The sequence below is a fragment of the Myotis myotis genome, unplaced genomic scaffold (assembly GCF_014108235.1).
Source record: "Myotis myotis isolate mMyoMyo1 unplaced genomic scaffold, mMyoMyo1.p scaffold_m19_p_10, whole genome shotgun sequence".
NCBI classification, from domain to species: Eukaryota; Metazoa; Chordata; class Mammalia; order Chiroptera; family Vespertilionidae; genus Myotis; species Myotis myotis.
Window position 1 is genome coordinate 61,578,329 of NW_023416314.1, and position 18,338 is coordinate 61,596,666.

The 18,338-nt window shown below is 45.2% G+C and overlaps 1 protein-coding gene across 3 annotated transcripts in view; it reads right to left on the reverse strand.

Moving 5' to 3' along the window:
* MPPED2 (metallophosphoesterase domain containing 2) overlaps nucleotides 1-16,515 on the reverse strand; it is a 170,116-nt gene extending 153,601 nt beyond the window's left edge. Inside the window, exons 1-2 of one of the 3 annotated variants that reach the window (XM_036325715.1) lie at nucleotides 16,045-16,515; nucleotides 10,281-10,529 (exon numbers count right to left, since the gene is read on the reverse strand). In XM_036325715.1, coding sequence (XP_036181608.1) covers nucleotides 10,281-10,408 — 128 coding nt within the window. In that variant the 5' untranslated portion in view covers nucleotides 10,409-10,529; nucleotides 16,045-16,515. Of the gene's footprint in view, nucleotides 1-10,280; nucleotides 10,530-14,137; nucleotides 14,251-14,463; nucleotides 14,588-16,044 lie in introns of those variants that run through there. The other 2 variants (XM_036325716.1, XM_036325714.1) reach the window with 2 other exon arrangements.
* Between the last annotated feature and the right edge of the window lie 1,823 nt (nucleotides 16,516-18,338).

Below are 18,338 nucleotides of genomic sequence, written 5' to 3' on the forward strand. Positions count from 1 at the left end.
ACACTCTCCTGGTGTTAGTCAAGCCCAAGACCAGGGACATCATAATTGCAAGAAAGAGTTATGAGCTAATGAATATATCTGCTAGGCCCGCCCTCCCCCTCTCCTTCTCTCCTTTACACATACCCTCAGTTTTCTCTTCATCATAAAACATGCATCTTCTCATTACACGCCCTGCATAGCCAAGCAGGACTAATATATAAAAACTAGTAATTTTTTAAAAAAAGGAACACATTAAATATAAGGCAGAACCAAGAGCAACGGGTATGATATTTGTGATTTTAAAAAAAAATCAATCTAATATAGTCTAGTAGGGTCTGTGGTTATCTTTGAAGTCTTAGGGCAAAGCAAAATGAAACAAAAGGGAGAAAAATTTTCCAAAACTCAGACCCAAAATAGAGCTGGTAAAATGTCTCTGTCGTAGGAAAAGGCTAAAATCTTTCAGGAAATTAGAGAAACATGCTGAGGTTGCTTAGCTGGTGGGAGACTTAATTTTTTCTTAATTTCAGCCTTTTAAGCCTTTGTGCAAAACACATTTTTAACTAAGTGTACAATATGTATTGGTCTGTGGCCCAAATACCACAAGTGAGCCACTTTCCTTAGCCAATCAGCATAAATGCCAAAATAGCCCACTGCAAGATGGGAAATGATATTTTTCTAACTCAAGAATTATCGAGCTGGAAGGTTTCAGAGACTAGCTGTACAAAGAAATAAATGGGTCTAAGTAGAGTCCATGTCATGGTGTAGGGCCCTGCAATATTTTAAGGAAGCAACTGCCAACAGAGGAACTTCAAGAATGGTTTAATATGCACGTGGAATTTTAAAGCTCAATAGTATCGACTACTAAAAATTTACCTCTGTTTGCTTTATTAAATGGTGTTAGTTTTTCTTTTTTTTTCCAACTAGTGTCAAGAGCTTTGCTACTTAATATAAAACTCCACAAAAATTTAAACCAACTAGGGGAGCTTATATTCTTGATTTGTGGTAAGGAAGAGAAAAAAAAAAGCCTACAAAAATGCATTTTCTTCTTTGCATACATTTTACCCTCCTACAGGGGCAGAAATAGAAAACAAGAAATCTTCAAAGCAAAATAATACAAAAATATGCAGACCCAAATACTGCAAGGGCCAATAAATCCAACCGAGTTTCCTCTCTGCAGAGTTAGTGTTTTTACACAAAGTCTCCAACTATACTTTGTACATTAAAACACACACACACACACACACACACACACACACACGAAACGGCAGACTAACATGGTGGTCTGCACAAATGTGGTAGTTTTATCCGCACTGATATTGAAATAATAGCCTAATCATGCCAGAGTAGCTCCTGAAACATCTAGTTTCCAGTATGCTATGAAAATCTAAAAGGGAAAAAGACAATGGGAAGGAGAGAGCTAAGGAAATACTGCAAAGGAATCAAAACGAGCTGATGGATAGATCTTCTGAGACGCAGGGAGCTTTCTCTTCTTTGTAAAACAGTTCAAAACTACCTGGGTTTTTTTTATACAAAATGTGGTAGATACACTGGCCCTACTTTGTTTTTAGATCTTAAAATATGCATCTTCATAAGCTCTGAAGTCTCCAAATTAAAATTAAATGTCTCAAATGCAGACTCTCTGTTACATTACTTCCTGGTCAGCTTGCCTTGCCATTTTGCATATTTTTATCAAAACATTTCCATGAAAGACGTTTAAAAAAAACCCTGTATTTTGAACAAGGTACAGATTCAACCCTTAAGCAGAAGTGATAAAAATTGTTTTCGTTTTATATGTCTATCCATCGATGGCGGCCACACTCTCCCTATGATTCTTGTTTTACCTCCATAAATGTAGGTTAAGTATTTCAGAATCTGAAATCCAGGAATACCATACTACAGAGGATCTGCTTTATGTATCAGAATTCTTTACCCTCCCAGAGAGTTAAATAACCAAAAACACAAACAAAAAAATACCACCCAGTTGTGCAACATACAGCTAGGGCTCTAAGAACAAATCCATATGGACAAAAAAAAAAGTCTGATTTTAGCCTGGCTTTCTAATGCTCGAATGCAAACAAAGAAATCTACAGAATAGGGGAAAAGTCAGCTGTACAACAAAGTCAACTGTCACGGACCACAAGACCAGTACCCTCAGGGAATATAGAGGAAAAAGAACTTATTTTAAAAAAGAAAGGGGAGAGGAAAAGAAAAATACCCTGTGTTTATATATGAGTGCAAGCTAAAAGGGCCATTCAGCATCTCCACGATGAATTTCAGATTGAAAACATTAACAAAAATTATGGCCATGCTAATGTGCGGGCCAGTGATAAATTTGTAATGAGAATGAGAAAGTGGCTTACCAAGAGAAAAATGTTTCGAATTTTTTTTTCCAAACAGCTAATGCAGCCCAGCTCTGTAGGAAAGGATGAAATTCTACCTTCTTTAGCATGTGCAATTTTACAGAGCACCAGACATTCATTCATTCATTGATATTACTCTTCCTCCGTCTGAGAGTTCGGAGTCATTTTTCTTCTCCCTCCACCATATCTCTATGATGTCTCCCTATTATATTCTTTCCCTGCAGAATTTCACTAATGATGAGGGACTTGTGTTCTTAATTTCAAATAGACTGAAGAAAAGATAAAACATAGAAGAAATCCTAAACTGCCAGAGTGAGACGGTCTGATGCTAAAGGGTATCAAATCCAATAGCTGGGGAGGAACCCGAAATTCAGAGAAGCCCAAATTTCTAAGGATCAGAGACCTAACTAGTGACCAATCCAAGTTCCCTTAAACACCGTCAAGTCGTGTCCTACAGCAAGCTGCTTATTCACTGATACTATAGAATGCCAGCTTCCAAAAATGAATTTGAAGATGCTTCTTAAAAAATTCCACTTCAGGTAGCGGACTAAGAAGTAGGCAGCATCCTTGGCACTGCTCTCATCTTCCCACACATGAGCAATTTGAATTCTACTGAACCAACGAATAAATAGCCTTTGGTCTATTCCTTGGTACCACCTAAGGAAGTGAGGCCCAAAGTAAGTAGATTTGCAGCAGAGGGAGCTTTTATTGCATATCTTGCAGACAAAGCAGAGGGACTTGTAGATACATTATATTTTTGTTATTCTTTAAAAAATGTTTTCATCAAAAAAGTATTACATAGTTGTTAAGTATATAAAGTAAAAAATGAAAGGTCTTTTATCCAACACTCCTTTAGCAAATTCATTCCCAAATTTATTCCCTACATAATCATCAGTAATGTTGGTATTTATCTTTCCACACTTTTATATTTTTTAAAACAAATAACACAATTCTGTAATGCTCTTCTGTAATGTTGTTTTTGTACCTAAGGATACCTAATACAGCACTGAAATAAATATTTACTTTCTACCACATTAAAATGAAACTTCAGATAAAAGAAACAAAATCCTTTAAGAATTTTGGCATGGAATGATCACCCAGACACCCTAAATGCTTCAGATCAAAATGCCCAATTAAACAATGATATGCTATAGAATTCAACAAAGTAACAAGAACATAAGTCATTGTCAGGTTTTATACCACCAAGAAGTTCAGAAATAAAAATATTAACCAACAATTATCTCATGCTCATCAAGTAGTGGAAAAAAACCATAAATATTATCCCAACATCTGATTATCACGTGCTATCTTTCAGCCATTATATGTCATATGCATCATCTCATTTAATGCTCACAATCATTATAAAGGGTCATTAAACCCATTTTACAGATGAGAAGACTGAGGTTCATTAATTTGTCCATCATCACCTAACTAAGCCTGTAACTAACTGGTGGGATCAGCATTTGTAGAGATCTATTATTTCAGACCTCATTCTCAGCCACCATATGAATATTGTTCTCATTTCCCAGCTCAAGCTGTGCCCTTTGCACTCAACCCTGGTTATTATGATTAACTCTTGATGCTTCTGTTTTAACCTCTGTCAAGTGGGGAGTCTAAGGCATTAATTGAGGTTACAAGGACCTGAGACCAGCCCACATAAAGGAAGGCCACTGTGATTGATACCCTAGAGAACAACCAAGCAACACTCAGATCACTGGATTCCTTCTCCCTTGGGACTGTCACTCCCATGGAGCAATTAAAGGTAGGTGAGACACTCCTAAGCTGTGATCTAAAAAATCAGGATACCTGCCAACCCACCCAGAAAAGTTTGCTGGAAAACACTTACCAGTAAGTTATTTTTTTTTTATTCATTTATTTATACTCTACTGATTTTCAAAATGAATGGAAACAACTTATAATTAAAAATACAAATGCAGCCCTAACTGGTTTGGCTCAGTGGATAGAGGGTCGGCCTGTGGACTGAAGGGTCCCAGGCTCGATTCTGGTCAAGGGCATGTACCTTGGTTGCGGACACATCCCCAATAGGGGGTGTGCAGGAGGCAGCTGATGGATGTTTCTCTCTCATCGATGTTTCTAACTCTCTATTCCTCTCCCTTCCTCTCTGTGAAAAATCAATAAAATATATATTTTTTTAAAAAACAAACAAAAAAACCCCACAAATGCAGAATTTATAAAACAACCATTAATGATAATATCTACCATTTATTGAGTATAACCAAGCACTAAGCACTCCTCTAAGAAATTTACAAGTAATACTGTTTGTAACCTTTTGAGATAGGCACTACTTTATTGTCCACATTTTACAAGTGGAAAAACAAACAAACAGAAACCTGGATATATTTCTCGGTGTTTGGTTGCACTATTAGTAAGTGGTGCGGCCAGTTTTAAATCCAACAGTCTGATTCTCCTGGAGATGTTCACCACTGTGCTATAGTGTCTCCCAAAACAAGTGCAAAAGAACCAGAGCTAAGTAAGATCCCAGGATCAATTTGTAAGGTCATATATGATTGGATAGTCACTGTCCTATACATCTGAAACTAATATAAAATAACATTGAATGTAAACTATAATTGAAAAATAAATTATTTAAAAAAAGAAGACCCAACGGTATTGACAACCAAAGATATACACAAATGAACTAACTAAAACTGAAAATAAAATTTGTTTTGAGCTTCTTAACAACCAGCCCTCAAAGAAAAAGGTGAAGAATTAAGCAAGTGACCAACCATCATGGTTAGTGTGTGACTAATGGTCTCTCAAAACACAGGACTTTCAGTGCAAAAACTGAGATGATTGGACACTCTACTAAAAAGTCCTGAGTCTATCTCTATATATAAAAGCCTAAGCAACCATTACAACAGAACGACCGGTCGCTATGACACGCACTGACCACCAGTGGGCAGATGCTCAACGCAGGAGTTGCCCTCAGCCCACAGGCCCCCGGGCTGGGATGGAGAACCATGGGGTGGGTGGCAGCAGATGTGGGCGGAGAGGGAAGGAGGGGGTGAGGCGAGAAGGCAGGGAACCTGATTGGCCCTGATCACTGGCCAGGCCTAGGGACCACACCCATGCATGAATTTTGTGCACCGGGTCTCTAGTATATATAAAAAACCCTAATATACAAATAGATCAAATGGTGGAACAACCGAACAACTGGTCACTATGACATGCTCTAACCACCAGGGGGCACGCGTGGAACATGGCGGGCGTCAGCAGTAGGTGGCAGAGCGTGGAACATGGCAGGCATTGGCCACAGCAGGATGGTGGAGCAGGTGAGCAGGGGCACCAGACCAAGGCGCGGTGCCAGTCGCTGTCATCGGGGCGAGCCTCTGGTGGTTATTGAAAATTCTTTGCTCCTGCACACCACGGTCCTGCCTGGTGCTCACACCTGCTGCCAGCGCCAGAGCCACCGCTCGCACCCGCTGCCAGTGTCTAGCGCTGGCCCAGATCGCCCGGCACCGTCAGCAGGTGCAAGCAGCAGCTGCTGGCCCCAAATGCCCCTCAGGGTTTCTCCACCTCCCCCTGCTCCTGATGGGCAATTGGGGCTGGTAACCGCCTCTCACACCCACTGCCGGCACTGGAGCCACGGCTCGCACCCGCTGCCAGTGTCTAGCGCTGGCCCAGTTCGCTCAGCACTGTCAGCAGGTGCAAGCAGCAGCTACTGGCCCCAAATGCCCCTCAGGGTTTCCCCACCTCCCCCTGCTCCTGATGGGCAATTAGGGCTGGTAGCCACCTCTCACACCCACTGCATTTGAGTCTGCATTTGAGCCATGGCTCGCACCCACTGCCAGCGCCCAGCACCAGCCCCGATAGCTTGGCACTATCAGTGGGTGCAAGCAGTGGCTGGCATTCCCAATCACCCCTCAGGGCTTCTCCACCTCCCTCTGCTCCTGAGGGGTGATCAGGGCCAGCCCCGCTCGCATCCGCTGCTGGCACCAGCCATAATCTCTCTGTGCCATCAGCATGTGGGAGCGGTGGCAGTGGGATCAGGGCTGCCGTCAGACAGGGGGTTGGGGACCATGGCAGGAGGGGCCGGGTAGGGGCATGGAGGATGGGCCAAGACCCTCTCCTGTGCCCATTGCAGCCTCAAGGCCCACAGTTCCTTTCAAGGTGCACGAATTTGTGCACTGGGCTCCTAGTATTTTATAAGGCCTCAGATAATTAAAAACATACAAAATCATTACAGTGCTTTCAAACCTACATTGGTTCCTTTAGCAGCTCCTCCCACCATCATTAAATACTAAACATTTCTCTCAACAGTCTTCTTGGGAAAGATGAAAGGGTTATAGAAAAATAAAGCCCTATTAATTGTTGGTTTTCAATCAGCACATCTATTAGTGTGTTCAAGAGTCTGGGAAGAGGGGCACACAAATTCTGGGTTAAATTCTGCCCTGCCAACTCCAGCTGTGTTTTAATTTTCTTTCCCAAGGTCACATTGGATTGCTTTCTTTAAAAAAAAAAAATCTTCCTGCCTGGCCAGCATGGCTCAGTGGTTGAGCATCAACCTATGAACTAGGAGATCACAGTTCGATTCCCAGTCAGGACACATGCCCGGGTTGTGAGTTCGATCCCCAGTGTGAGGCATGCGAGAGGCAGCCGTTCAATGATTATTTGCATCATTAATGTTTCTCTCTCTTTCTCTCTCTCCCTTCCTCTTTGAAATAATTAAAAAATATTTTTTTTAAAAACTTCTCTACGTCACAGAGATGCAGGCCAGTGGTTTTTAGAAAGCTTGGTGGCAGCCTCATCAGAACTCAAGGGTAACAGCAAACCAAGACCAAGCAGTAAACTTCTTAAAGCCAGTTGAACAACAGCTCTGAAATCATGATGGACTTCATGAAGATGGGAGCAGGTCTTATGTTTCTGTGTCCTCCCAAAGCAACACCTTGCAAATAAATATTGTCTTGGTTGCCATCTTCATCTTAGGATGTCAGAGCTAAAAGATCCATAACTATCATTTAGTGCAAATGTTCACAGATGAGTAGACTGAGGCCTGGAGAAAGGAAGTAAGTTGACCAAGGGAGGTCACAAGACTGAGACTGAATTAAATGGGAAGTGAACTAGTAGTAGTCCTTAATTATGGTGAGAAAACCCCAACAAGGCTGCATGAAAGAAAACCACGGATCATTTAAGGAAGCAAGATTGCAACTCCAATCCGGGTGATCTGTCATGGGTCTTCATAGGCCTCAATTGTAAGTGAAAAAGGAAAATAAGTGTTTTAAGAATCCCATGCAAAATAAATGAGTAACATTTCAAGTGGAAAAGACAACATATCTTCAGGGAGAGAAGCAAAGCCCTATGTGAAATGTTAAAAATTTCAAAAAAAAACCCAAAACAAAACAAAACAAAAAACTGAAGAAAAACTAAATATTGTATGGATATTTTCCAGCCAATTTAAGTTTCTATTTGGACTAAGGGCAATCTTTTAAAAAAATAATGGAGAGTAACACTAGCACATTTCACCAAGATATTTGGATGCCTAGTATGAACCAGTCACTGTGTCAAGGTATGAAACATGAAAAAATAAAGGCAAGGAAAAGGTGGGTCAACATCTTGAAAACAGGATACACCGTCATTCAAACACTCATGATGTTAAAACAGCTCAAAAAATTCCAATGAAAATCTCCAAATCTCAAACATTAATTTCTTATCTCAATGCACAATCAAATCAATGGATGGACTGAGCAATCAATCAGTATTTCTTGAATACCTGTTACCTACTCGATCCCTGCCTTTAAGAAATAAATGAGAGAGAGAGAGAGAGAGTGAGAGAGAGAGAGAGAGAGAGAACAGTAATAATGGAATTAGTACTGAAGTATATGCCAATGACTAGGGGCATCATGTGTGGGGGCAGGGAAGGCACAGTCAGCTCGGACTGGGAGAGACAGAAGAGGTTTCATAGACGTAGAGGAGCCTGAACGGGCTCTGAGGCATTTGATGAGCTGAGCATGGCACCAAGATGGAAAGGCTCAGGGTGTGCTCAGGTGACAGTGAGCCAACTTATGTGGCTGGAGCAAAGGGTTCAGGTAGGAAGCCCTCAGTGGGTGATAAAGATGAAAAGGCAAGCTGGAGCCAGACCATGGAAGAATCCTCTACGCCAAGGTAGGAAGGCAATCTGGAAAAAGGGCTCCCCAGATGTTTGGGCTACCATTACAAACCCCATTTGTCAAGCATTTTTTTCAAAAAAGGTATAATCTGGTCCTTCGAATATTTCATGGTTAGATCTGAGCAGATCAGTTCTAAGGTTAAATGACCTTTAACTATACTTGTGTATCCACAGTTCAGGAGTAGAATCTTATGGCAACAAACAAGTAAAGACTAAGCTGAGATTCCCTGTCAGTCATTTTCCCAGAATCTAGGCCAAAACATACTTTCTTTTGCCCAAAAGGGAACAGAATCCAGAAAGTACTTTGCAATTCTTTAATGCAAAATGTCACCCCAGCAAAACAGAGCTAAAGTATCCTACGTCCACAAATCCTGTCACATACTAGTGTTTGAAAAAAAAGAAATTATTAGAAATAGGAAAATAAAAGAAATCTTAAGGTGAATACATAGTTATCATTCCGAAAAACCATTTTAACAAAAAAAATATAATTTACCTTAAAACTTTTCCTTAAAATCATGCTAGCAATACTTCATAATCATGAATATATTCTGATTTTAAGCAAGTATAAAATTCTCAGAAATAGTTTAGCATACAAACCATTTACAAGGATTTCTTTCTCGTTTTTGTTAGAAATCCCATCACATGGAAATTGAGTGGTTCTACTGGATATATTTGCAAAGTAACATCCTATTATACACTAATATCCAAATAGTCAAAAAAAAAGATCTTGTTTGGTTAGTGTTTCTAAATTTAAGTGTGTGTGTGTGTGTGTGTGTGTGTGTGTGTGTGTGTGTGTGTTGAGGGAGGGCGGTCCCACTATTTTTTTAAATGCCCAAATAAAACAATTACTAAAAAAAAACAAAAAGAGCTTGTGACTTAGATATGCCCTGAGTTCAGTTTTGCCAGGGATGGCAAAAACAGTCAACAGAGCTCTAACCTCCTTTCTCTCTTGACTATACAATAGTTTTCAAAGAGGTTTAGTCCTACTATGAAAGACGCATGTTAGCCATTGGAAGGGTCTCATAGAGAATGAGCACCAGGCCTTGAATAAACAAGGGAGATGGCGACCTTTTGCCCCATCTGCTGAAAGCCCCGCACATCCTGTGGCAGAGGAACAGAGAAAAGCTGGTGTGCATCCAGGTGCTGCAAAATCTGCCTCTTGATTTCTCCCACACTTTGTTCCTGAAACAGTTTAAACCGCACTTGATTTAAACAGTATTAGGGAGCGGGAGAAAAGTACAGTTCCTGGAACCAAGTGCTCCACCGTCCCGTAGACCTTTGTTCCCTGTTTGAGTGGTGCACATGCAGCACACTTTCCTCTAGCAACAGGCAAGGCAGCGGATTTGGCGGGGGCTGAACAATTAGTCCTGATTAGACCTATTTCCCAGTTAAATGTAAAGGGGTGGTAAGGTGAGGTGAGGGGGGAAACTAGAAATTTTCAAGAAATATTTCCTCATGGAGACAAGCAATACAGTGTAAAGCAAACTGAGCTAGGGGATCAGGAGGCGACTCTGCCAAAATTCACTGTGTGACATTAGGCAAATACCTTCACCTCTCTGATGTTATCCATAAAACGTGGGCGACCTACCACCACCCAAGAGAGGCTCTGAAAACCAAATTGAAAGTACTCTGACACTCTGAGGTGTTAAACAGATGTAGGGTATTCCTCCAAGCGATAGTGAGGACCACAGATAAGCATCTGTTTTGTGAATCATAGGTCTTTTATTCTCCCCGGCAGAAGTCACCAGTGACTTTCTTATTTTAGGTCTATTTTCTTAATTGTTAGTTTTTAAAAGTTCATGAGCGATACTTACATATGTACATGTGGCGGCTGGAATCTGCTCTGGTTGATGTTGTAGTGCGTGAATGCCTGGGTGGGGTTAGAGCTGTATTCATCCACCGAAATGGTAACTTTGCCTTGAGAAGGAATCCCATGTGCCATCCTTCCTCTCTATAGGCATGAGCAGTTCACAACTTTCCGGAGCGAAGGGTGGAAGCAGGCATGGTGTGCTTCAGCCAACCTCTGAACCCAAGGATCTACTCATCAATTCTGCTGTGCGTTTCTGGGGGAAAAAAATTACAAAATGAGAACAAAGAAAAAGAAGGTGTTCAACTGTAACACCCGGACATGAAATTGGTTCCAGAAAAAAATCTCAGTATGTACTGCTGTCTCGTGGATACCACCTTTTCCAACTCTCTATCCTGCGAGCACTTCAGAGTGGACACTGCACTCCATGTGACATGCTGGCTGCTAGCAAATCATTTCAATGGTGTTCAAACGAAGATTTCCTCTTTAATTATAATTATGGCACTTAACATGAATTACAGAAGGGCCATATCCCCAGTTGCCATGGAGTCTAACTATAAATGGTTTGTGCTCGAAGTGGGAGACTCTTCCTGCTAATTGGAATATCGGGTCCGTACAAAGTTGGTGTCACATAATAATTTGAAATCTCAATGCTTAACACAGCCATAACATGCAACAACATATGTAAGTTTAAAAAGCTGTGCTCATAACAATACCTGTGTGTACCTGTACTACACGCATCATATATGAACACGTTAAACATATTTTTTTTTCTTTTACGAGGTAGCTCCCAAAATACATACTCAATGCCTACTATACATATGCATTCAACTCCTGCAAAGAACTTTAGGGTAAAGCAAATCCTTCATGCTAAATCGAACATCATGTCTCTAAAGACTGCGGTCACTTGGGGGAAAGGCAAACACATCCAGGCTTGGACCACCGCTTTGGATGCATTCATTACCATCCCTCCTCCAGGCGGGAGGGAGCACTAAAGGAGGGGGACCATTACATCTCCCACCTGCCTCGTTCCTGCTTGTTGCTGCATAATTCTCAGTAATTAATTTCATACTTTTTTTTAACCTTCCCACTAGTTTTGAATCTTCTTTTAAAGGTCTACATATGATTTGCTGCACTGGGTTCAGAAATGAGGGTGTTTACTTTCATCGCAGGTGTGCAAAGACTGAGGAAAGCACAGCCCTGCGTGGAGGCTGTTTTCAGCGATCAGTGCAGTAGAGGAGCAGTGGCGGGCAGCACCGTCCTCGGGTAACCCTTGGGCAACCCACGCTCTTCCGTTAAGTGCTCCACATCTGAATCCGTTTGCCATTGTGCACCATTAAGCTTCTGAGTCTTAGCTGCTCGCTCAAATCAAAATATGTAGAATAATAAGATTAGATTTAAATTTGGCATGAAACACCTTAAATATCAAGCAAAAGGCAGATGGCCTGCTATAGGCCATTTATTTTATTATTTTGCAACCCGGGGCTTGTGTAGTCCTCCATATGCTAGCTGGGCTGAGAAATTCCACAGCGTTCCACTCAAGTCATTCATTGCCTTGTTCATCTTAGCAAAGCAAGTTGAACAACACCCAACCTTGCCTGCGTTCCTAATGACCAAAGGCACTGCCCAGAGAGGAATCCCTGGTACGCTGGCACTTTAAACAGTATCCTTTTGGGTTCTCTTTCTTCTTCCTGACTTCATGGGAGGTATGAGTCCTTTAAGCACCAGTTGATAGACAAGCAGGCCAGTAGGATTAACGAAATTAAAGTCTTTCCCTGCCCCTCTGATGTAAGATATCTATAAGAACTGCTTACGAATCATAATGTAGCAGTTTTCATACCAAGTTTGCAGCTGTTTCCTTAATTTCCCCCACAATTATATTTTACTGTTATTTTGCAGAACAGTAAAACACAACACCTGCTTCAAATTGCAGTCCTGTTCTAAGTACTGTAATTCTCTTTTGAGACACAAAGTACCGAGACAGTACTGAAGCGCAAAACTGCATAATTGTGCCATGCTGAAAAGTAAATACAAATGAAAACATCTTCCTGTTATAGAAATGACTGCCATTAGCAAGAATGTTAGCCATCAAAGCACAGAGGAAAACACACACACACACACACACACACACACACACATTTCCAGGCTGCGAGAACTTAAAGTGTTAGCACAATTAGAGAGTGATGTAAAAACTGCATGGCAATTCTCATGTTCCTGCCATCGATGTCTATTGTGTGAAATACAGAACATCAAGAAGTGAAGGAAACAAAATTCATGTCTAGACCATTGTGACCTCTCAGTAACAATCCTTGCCCTCAGTGCCAGAAACAATTTAAATATTTCTGGAACAAACTCACTAATTAAAATAAAATATACATACCCATTATATAAATATCTATGCCATGACTTATAGGAGTTAGCATTAGACCCTGCCATTGGAAGCCCAGAAGAGACAGGACTTAGAAGGTGATCAATTCACACTCCTAAAGTCAATGTAGGGTTGCCTTTTCTATCAAGTGAACATCTGTGCCTCTTTGCACCTTTGCCCCAGCAAGACAAACAGAACATCTTTTCATCAGCAAGCACAGGCTCCTATAACTCTGAATGGCTAAATGGGTGTCTGGCACCTCATTTGAATTCATCTTCACCATGTTCTCTTTCAAATGTTTTATCAAAACAGTGCACCTGCAGTGTCTATCTTCTTTAATCTGGAGTCCTTTGAAGAAAATGTCAGACGGAGGCAGAGAGCTTCCAAACTTTCACAGGAACCTTTACAGACAAGTCAATAAAAAGCTATTTTTTAAAATGCTATGTTTACCCCCACTCACATCACAAAATGAACTTATCCTAAGAATTTTAAACACCAACACCTGCATTTACCTTTCTTGGGTAAATTCTCAGAAATGGGACGAGGGTCTTCCCTCTTCTACCTGAGAAATCTGTTAAAAGCTTGAAACAAGACACAATGATACACTGCCTAGAACTATCAAGAAGCTACATCACCCTGCTTCACATACGTGGGCAGTAAAACCTAGCACATGATCAGATTTTGAAGCATCTCATCACACTTTCATTGCTTTTCACATATAATAAAGAGACCAGTATTCCTTTTTAAATTTTTCATTTTTCAACACATTTGCTCTACAAAACAAAGGAGCCCAGTACTAAATGCCAGGAATCCTGAAGAAAAATAAAAAGGGACTAGCATTGCCAAACATTCATGGTGGCGTTAGTTTGATTTTCTCTTTAAAAAAACACACACACAAAAAACACACAAAAAAACCAAGTGAGCACATTTTGCATTTCCTAGAGAGCAGTCATTTCTCCTGTCCCTTAAGCCCGTAAGCTGTGCAACTTGCAATGTCCCCCTCCCCAGGAATCTAGTTGGAAAACCTTTTAAAGTTTGCTGGCAATGAAAGGATTAAACGCTGAGGAATTAAATAACTGTCTCCACCTCCTAGACACCAGAAGTCCAATTTACCAAAAGTTTCAAAGCGGCAACTCATGACCCCTCTCCCCGAGCACCGCACGGCATAGCCTATGGGAAAGGAGCCCGTGATTTCGTCGTTTAAGGATGCTCATTTTATTCACTTGCCCTAAGATCGCCTAACCGCCTGGCCAGACTTTGGAGCTCGCCCGCTCCAACTGCGCCAAATTTCCTTCTCCTCCCTCTGCTGCCCAGATCCAGTGATCGCTGAAACTCCCGCCTTTGCTCTTTTATGCCCACCTCCAGTTACTCATCCCTGCATCCCAGAGCGATCCTCACAAGCCTTCCTGGCAGCTACTCCGCCAGAGTTTCGGGAGGGATGCAAAAAGTTCCACGTGCCGCTGTCCACAGAGCGCCCTCCCTTCCGCCGCACTTACACCTGAACTTGTCTCCAGCACTGCGGACACCGGGCTGGCACATTCTTTGGGAGAGGAAGGGCAGGACTTTTCTCCTGCGCCTCTGGCTACGCGTAGAGTCTATATACGGTGGGGCGGGGGCGCGGAATTCCCTACTTTGGATTGGTGTGTTTGTTTTAAATCGGGGGAAGGTGCGGGGGGGGGGGGGGGGGCTTTCACCAACTACACACACACACACACACACACACTCACTCACTCACTCACAGGCTCGCCCTGCCCTCCAGGCTCACGGCCGGCTGTCCGGGCTACAGCTCCCCCTTCCTTCCTGGAGCACCAGCGCGCCTTACTCGCTTAGTCCCCGGTTGCCACAGCCGTCGCCTCTGCCGCCGCCGCCGCCGCCGCTGCTGGCACTGTCGGCGCTGGCGCTCGCGGCCCCGGCTCCGCCGAGCGCCTGTCTTTCTTTCTCTCCCGCTCCCCCGGCCCCGGGTTGATTGATGACCACTGGCGGCCCATGGCTCTGACACCGCGCCATCCTCGCAAAGGCATCATAGCCCCACGCCCCCGACGTCAGTCTCCGGGCGCGTTGGCATCCCCGAACCCTGAGAGCGGAGCCCGCGCCCGGAGCCTCCGCCGTGGCCTCCCCGCTCTCCGCCCCGGAGCTGCCGGGCTGCTTCCCAGAAGCCGCGGAGAACGGAAGGGGGAGAAGCCAGCGAGGGTTGGAAGGGGATGTGAAAGCCACGGATTCCCCCCTCCTCGGGAAACCTTTTCTTTCGCTTAAAGTTTTATTTGTGTGTGTTTCCCTATCCTGACCTGTTTGTGTTTGTTTGCAGATCTCAAATCAATTACATATTTTTCATGACCCGAATTTGCACTTAATTTGGGGTGTGCTTGGGGGGGGGGAGGTAAATATGCTATAAATCTACCCCATTGGGGCATCCTTCATTTCTTTTCTTGCTGGTGGATTCTAACCCCCTCCCCAATCTCCAGTAAAATGCCACCTTCGTCTCCTAGGCCGCAAACCCCCGGAATTCAAAGGCTTTACAAAGATAACCCTGTTAACGTGTAAATAGCAAAGAAACTCCTGCCTCTCTCCAGAAGAAACCGTGCGGCAACGTTACTTTTTCTCGCCGCTCGTCCCCAGTCGCCCAGCCCGAGTCACCGACTCGCTCCGCCGGCTGCGATCGTGGAGACCGGAGGCGGCAGGGGAGAGCGAGGTCGGGGCGCGGGGACGGGGTGAGAAACAGCCCCGCGCGAGAGCGGCGCGCGCGCGGGCGGCCCGGGGGCGGCGGCGGAGCGCAGCCCGAGCACAAAGCTGCGCGGCGCCTTCCCGGCCACCGCACCGCGCCCGGGCCGCCGCGGGCGCCCGGGGTGCGGGCCAACACAATGCACCCGGGCCTAGGCCGGGGCGGCTCGAACGCACAACCCCGGGACTTTCTAGTAAACAGCTCGCCTGGCCCTCGTCCCCACCCCCATCCCCGCCGCCCGGCTTTAGCCGCTGCCCCTCACCGACACCCTCTCCTCTCCGCCTAAGAAATCCCCGCGGGGGAGGGGGCGGGGACCTGGGGACCCCGAGGGGTCGGGGCCGAGGACTGGGGCGGGGGGGGGGGGGGGAGAAGAGCAGAGGGACAGGATGGGGAGTGGGAGGGAGACGCTCCTAAAAAAGACTTCGCTTTCGTTCGGGGGTAGAAAACGAGCCCTCCTCGGGTTCCGAATGGCCCGGGAAGCGCCCGCTCCTGCGAATGTCAGGGGCACCGGGGCAGCTGCGGTCCTCCGCCTCCGAGCCCCCCGCACGCGCCTCTGACAAGGCACCTCTCACCCGGGCTCCGCTTTGTGTGTGCATTTTTCCCTTCCTCTCGCGCTCCGCACCGGGCGCCCGGCTGCCTCCTCCCCCTCCCCCGCCCTCCGCCTCCCTTCCCGGGGTGGATTACCTTTCCCGGGCTGCGCTCCGGGTCCGGGGGATGCCTTCAGCGCCCGGCGAGCAGGCGAGCCATCGCTGAGCGGCCGGAGCCGGCGGGAGGCGCGCGGGGGGCGCGCGGGGGCGGCGAGGGGCGCGGGCGGGCCAGAACCTTCGACCTCCGAGGTCCCGCCGCGGGCTGGGGCCGGGGGCCGGGGGGCGCGGCGCGAGAGGGAGGCGGGGGTCTGAGGGGGGGGAGAAAGGACAAGAGCAGCCTCGATCTGGGGAGAGAGCGAACGACGAGGGGGCGAGGAGGGAGAGCGAGGGCGCGGCGAGCCGGAGGGAGCGGTGCAGTGACAGGGACTGCCACTGGGGTCAAAGGAGCACAGCTCCAGGAAGCCCGGCGGCCAAGGCGCCGCTCCGTGCGCGCTCCCCGGCGGGACCCCGCGCCCCCGCGCGCCCCTCCTTCAGCCCCGGCCCAGTCGAACCCCCGTCGGCGCCTCGGGGCTTCGAGGTTTCAGGAGGAGGCGGAGGCAACTGAGGGCGAGGCCGGCAGCCTGCTGGCGCTCCCGGGTCAAACAGGCGGCAGGAAGCTGAGCTGCAAGTTCATCATCAGGAGTGTGATCAGCGTAAAAATGATCGGGGGTCGGGGAGGGGTGCTGTGGAACCCCAGGACAAATAAAAGGAGTTTTCCCTCCAAAAGGGCTTCTTTTGCAACGAGAACACCCAGGCCTCCCACCCACCGACCTGCCAGGCGCTGTCTGGAGTCCTGGCACAGCTACAGGGCGCAGAGCTCGCCGCTGGGGCAAGGCGAGAGGCCTGGGGCACTGCGCTCAGACCAAAGAAGGCGACCCTGGGTCCCCTCCCATCGGCTGAGCTTAGGCTTTCCTGGGGGAGAGCTAGGCTCCTTTTCCTCAAGCCTGTCAACGCGCCAGATACACACATACACGCACACACCCCTTTCTCTCTGCAATGTTGTTCCTGGGAAAGAAAAGGCCAACCCAGCTGATAATTTTTTCACCTTCATGAATTAAGCCACGTTCAAGATAGGGAGCTGAGGAGAGGCAGACTCTAGCTGTTTGAATTTTTGTCTTTGGGGCACATTTCCCCCAAAAGATAAGCCCTTCTAAAACGTTTTAAAAAGCAAAGTTCATCCTATTTTCTCTGCTACTTTGGATAATGGCTGGGGGGTGGGGGGTAAAAGGTTTTCAGAATTGTATGCAAACAACATAAAACAACACAAGGAAAGGGAAAGCGGCTGAAATGATAGAAGACAAGGAAAAGAAGGCTTTTAGAAAACTTGGTTGGCAGGGCTGTCTATGAAAGATGAGGTGGCCCTGTGATGTTATGCCATTGTCAGAGCTGAAGGAGTTGGACGGCAACCAGATTAATTCCTTTCCAGGAGTCAGACTCAAAGATCTAGCCATTCTCCAAAGGGAAACCCAATGGGTGTATGTGAGAGAGAGAGAAGTGTGCTAAGTAGACTATGTGACAACTGACTAGACATGCTGGCTGAAATTATATCCCCTAAAAATAAAAAGGAGCCATTTCAACCTGGTCTGTGTCCTCCGTGTTGAGACTAATTGGTTTCCAGGGTTAGGGGGAGGAAGGGAGAGAGGCTGGTAGGAGTCCCTATAAAAAAAAGATCAAACGGACTTCACTTGAAAATATTTCCCTTTTACAATAGGTTTTCCTGGCACTTGAATTTTAAGTATCCTATCTCTTATGCCTGGGCTGAAATGAAGGAGGAAAGGGTCTTGCTAATGTATTTATTTTGTTTTACAGTGTGCCTAGAGTGTCAGTACTTGTCATATGTGCTGGGATCAAGGGATAGTGGCTATCCTTGCCCAGCACAAATTACAGCAAGCGACACTGACATTAAAGAATGCCAAAGATGGGGTGGGGGTACCTTTTTATTTTGTTTTTATTTTCCAGCCCAGCAGCAAACACTGACTAGAGTCATGGAAGAAGTGCTTAGTTTTGTTTCCCTTATTCTGTGAGTTAGCCTGTACTCCCCTTATCTAAATGTTTTGAATTTTTAGACTGATTTGGGATAATTTAATCAGTCAAAAAAAAAAAAAATTGGCACCAGCCAAGCCAAATAACTTCTGTGGTTTTCTAACTTTTTCTTTCTTGAACTGATAGTCAATCAAAACAGCCAAATAGTTTGTATATGATTCTGAATCTATGTGCACACAGATAGGCACATTTTACAAGATATTTAAAGCTACAGAAAGTCAAGTGAGTGATCCTATACAAAGTTGATGAAAATTTGTATATCATTTTGCTGACTGGGGAAAATTTGTAACTTGCACTATAGGAAGAAAT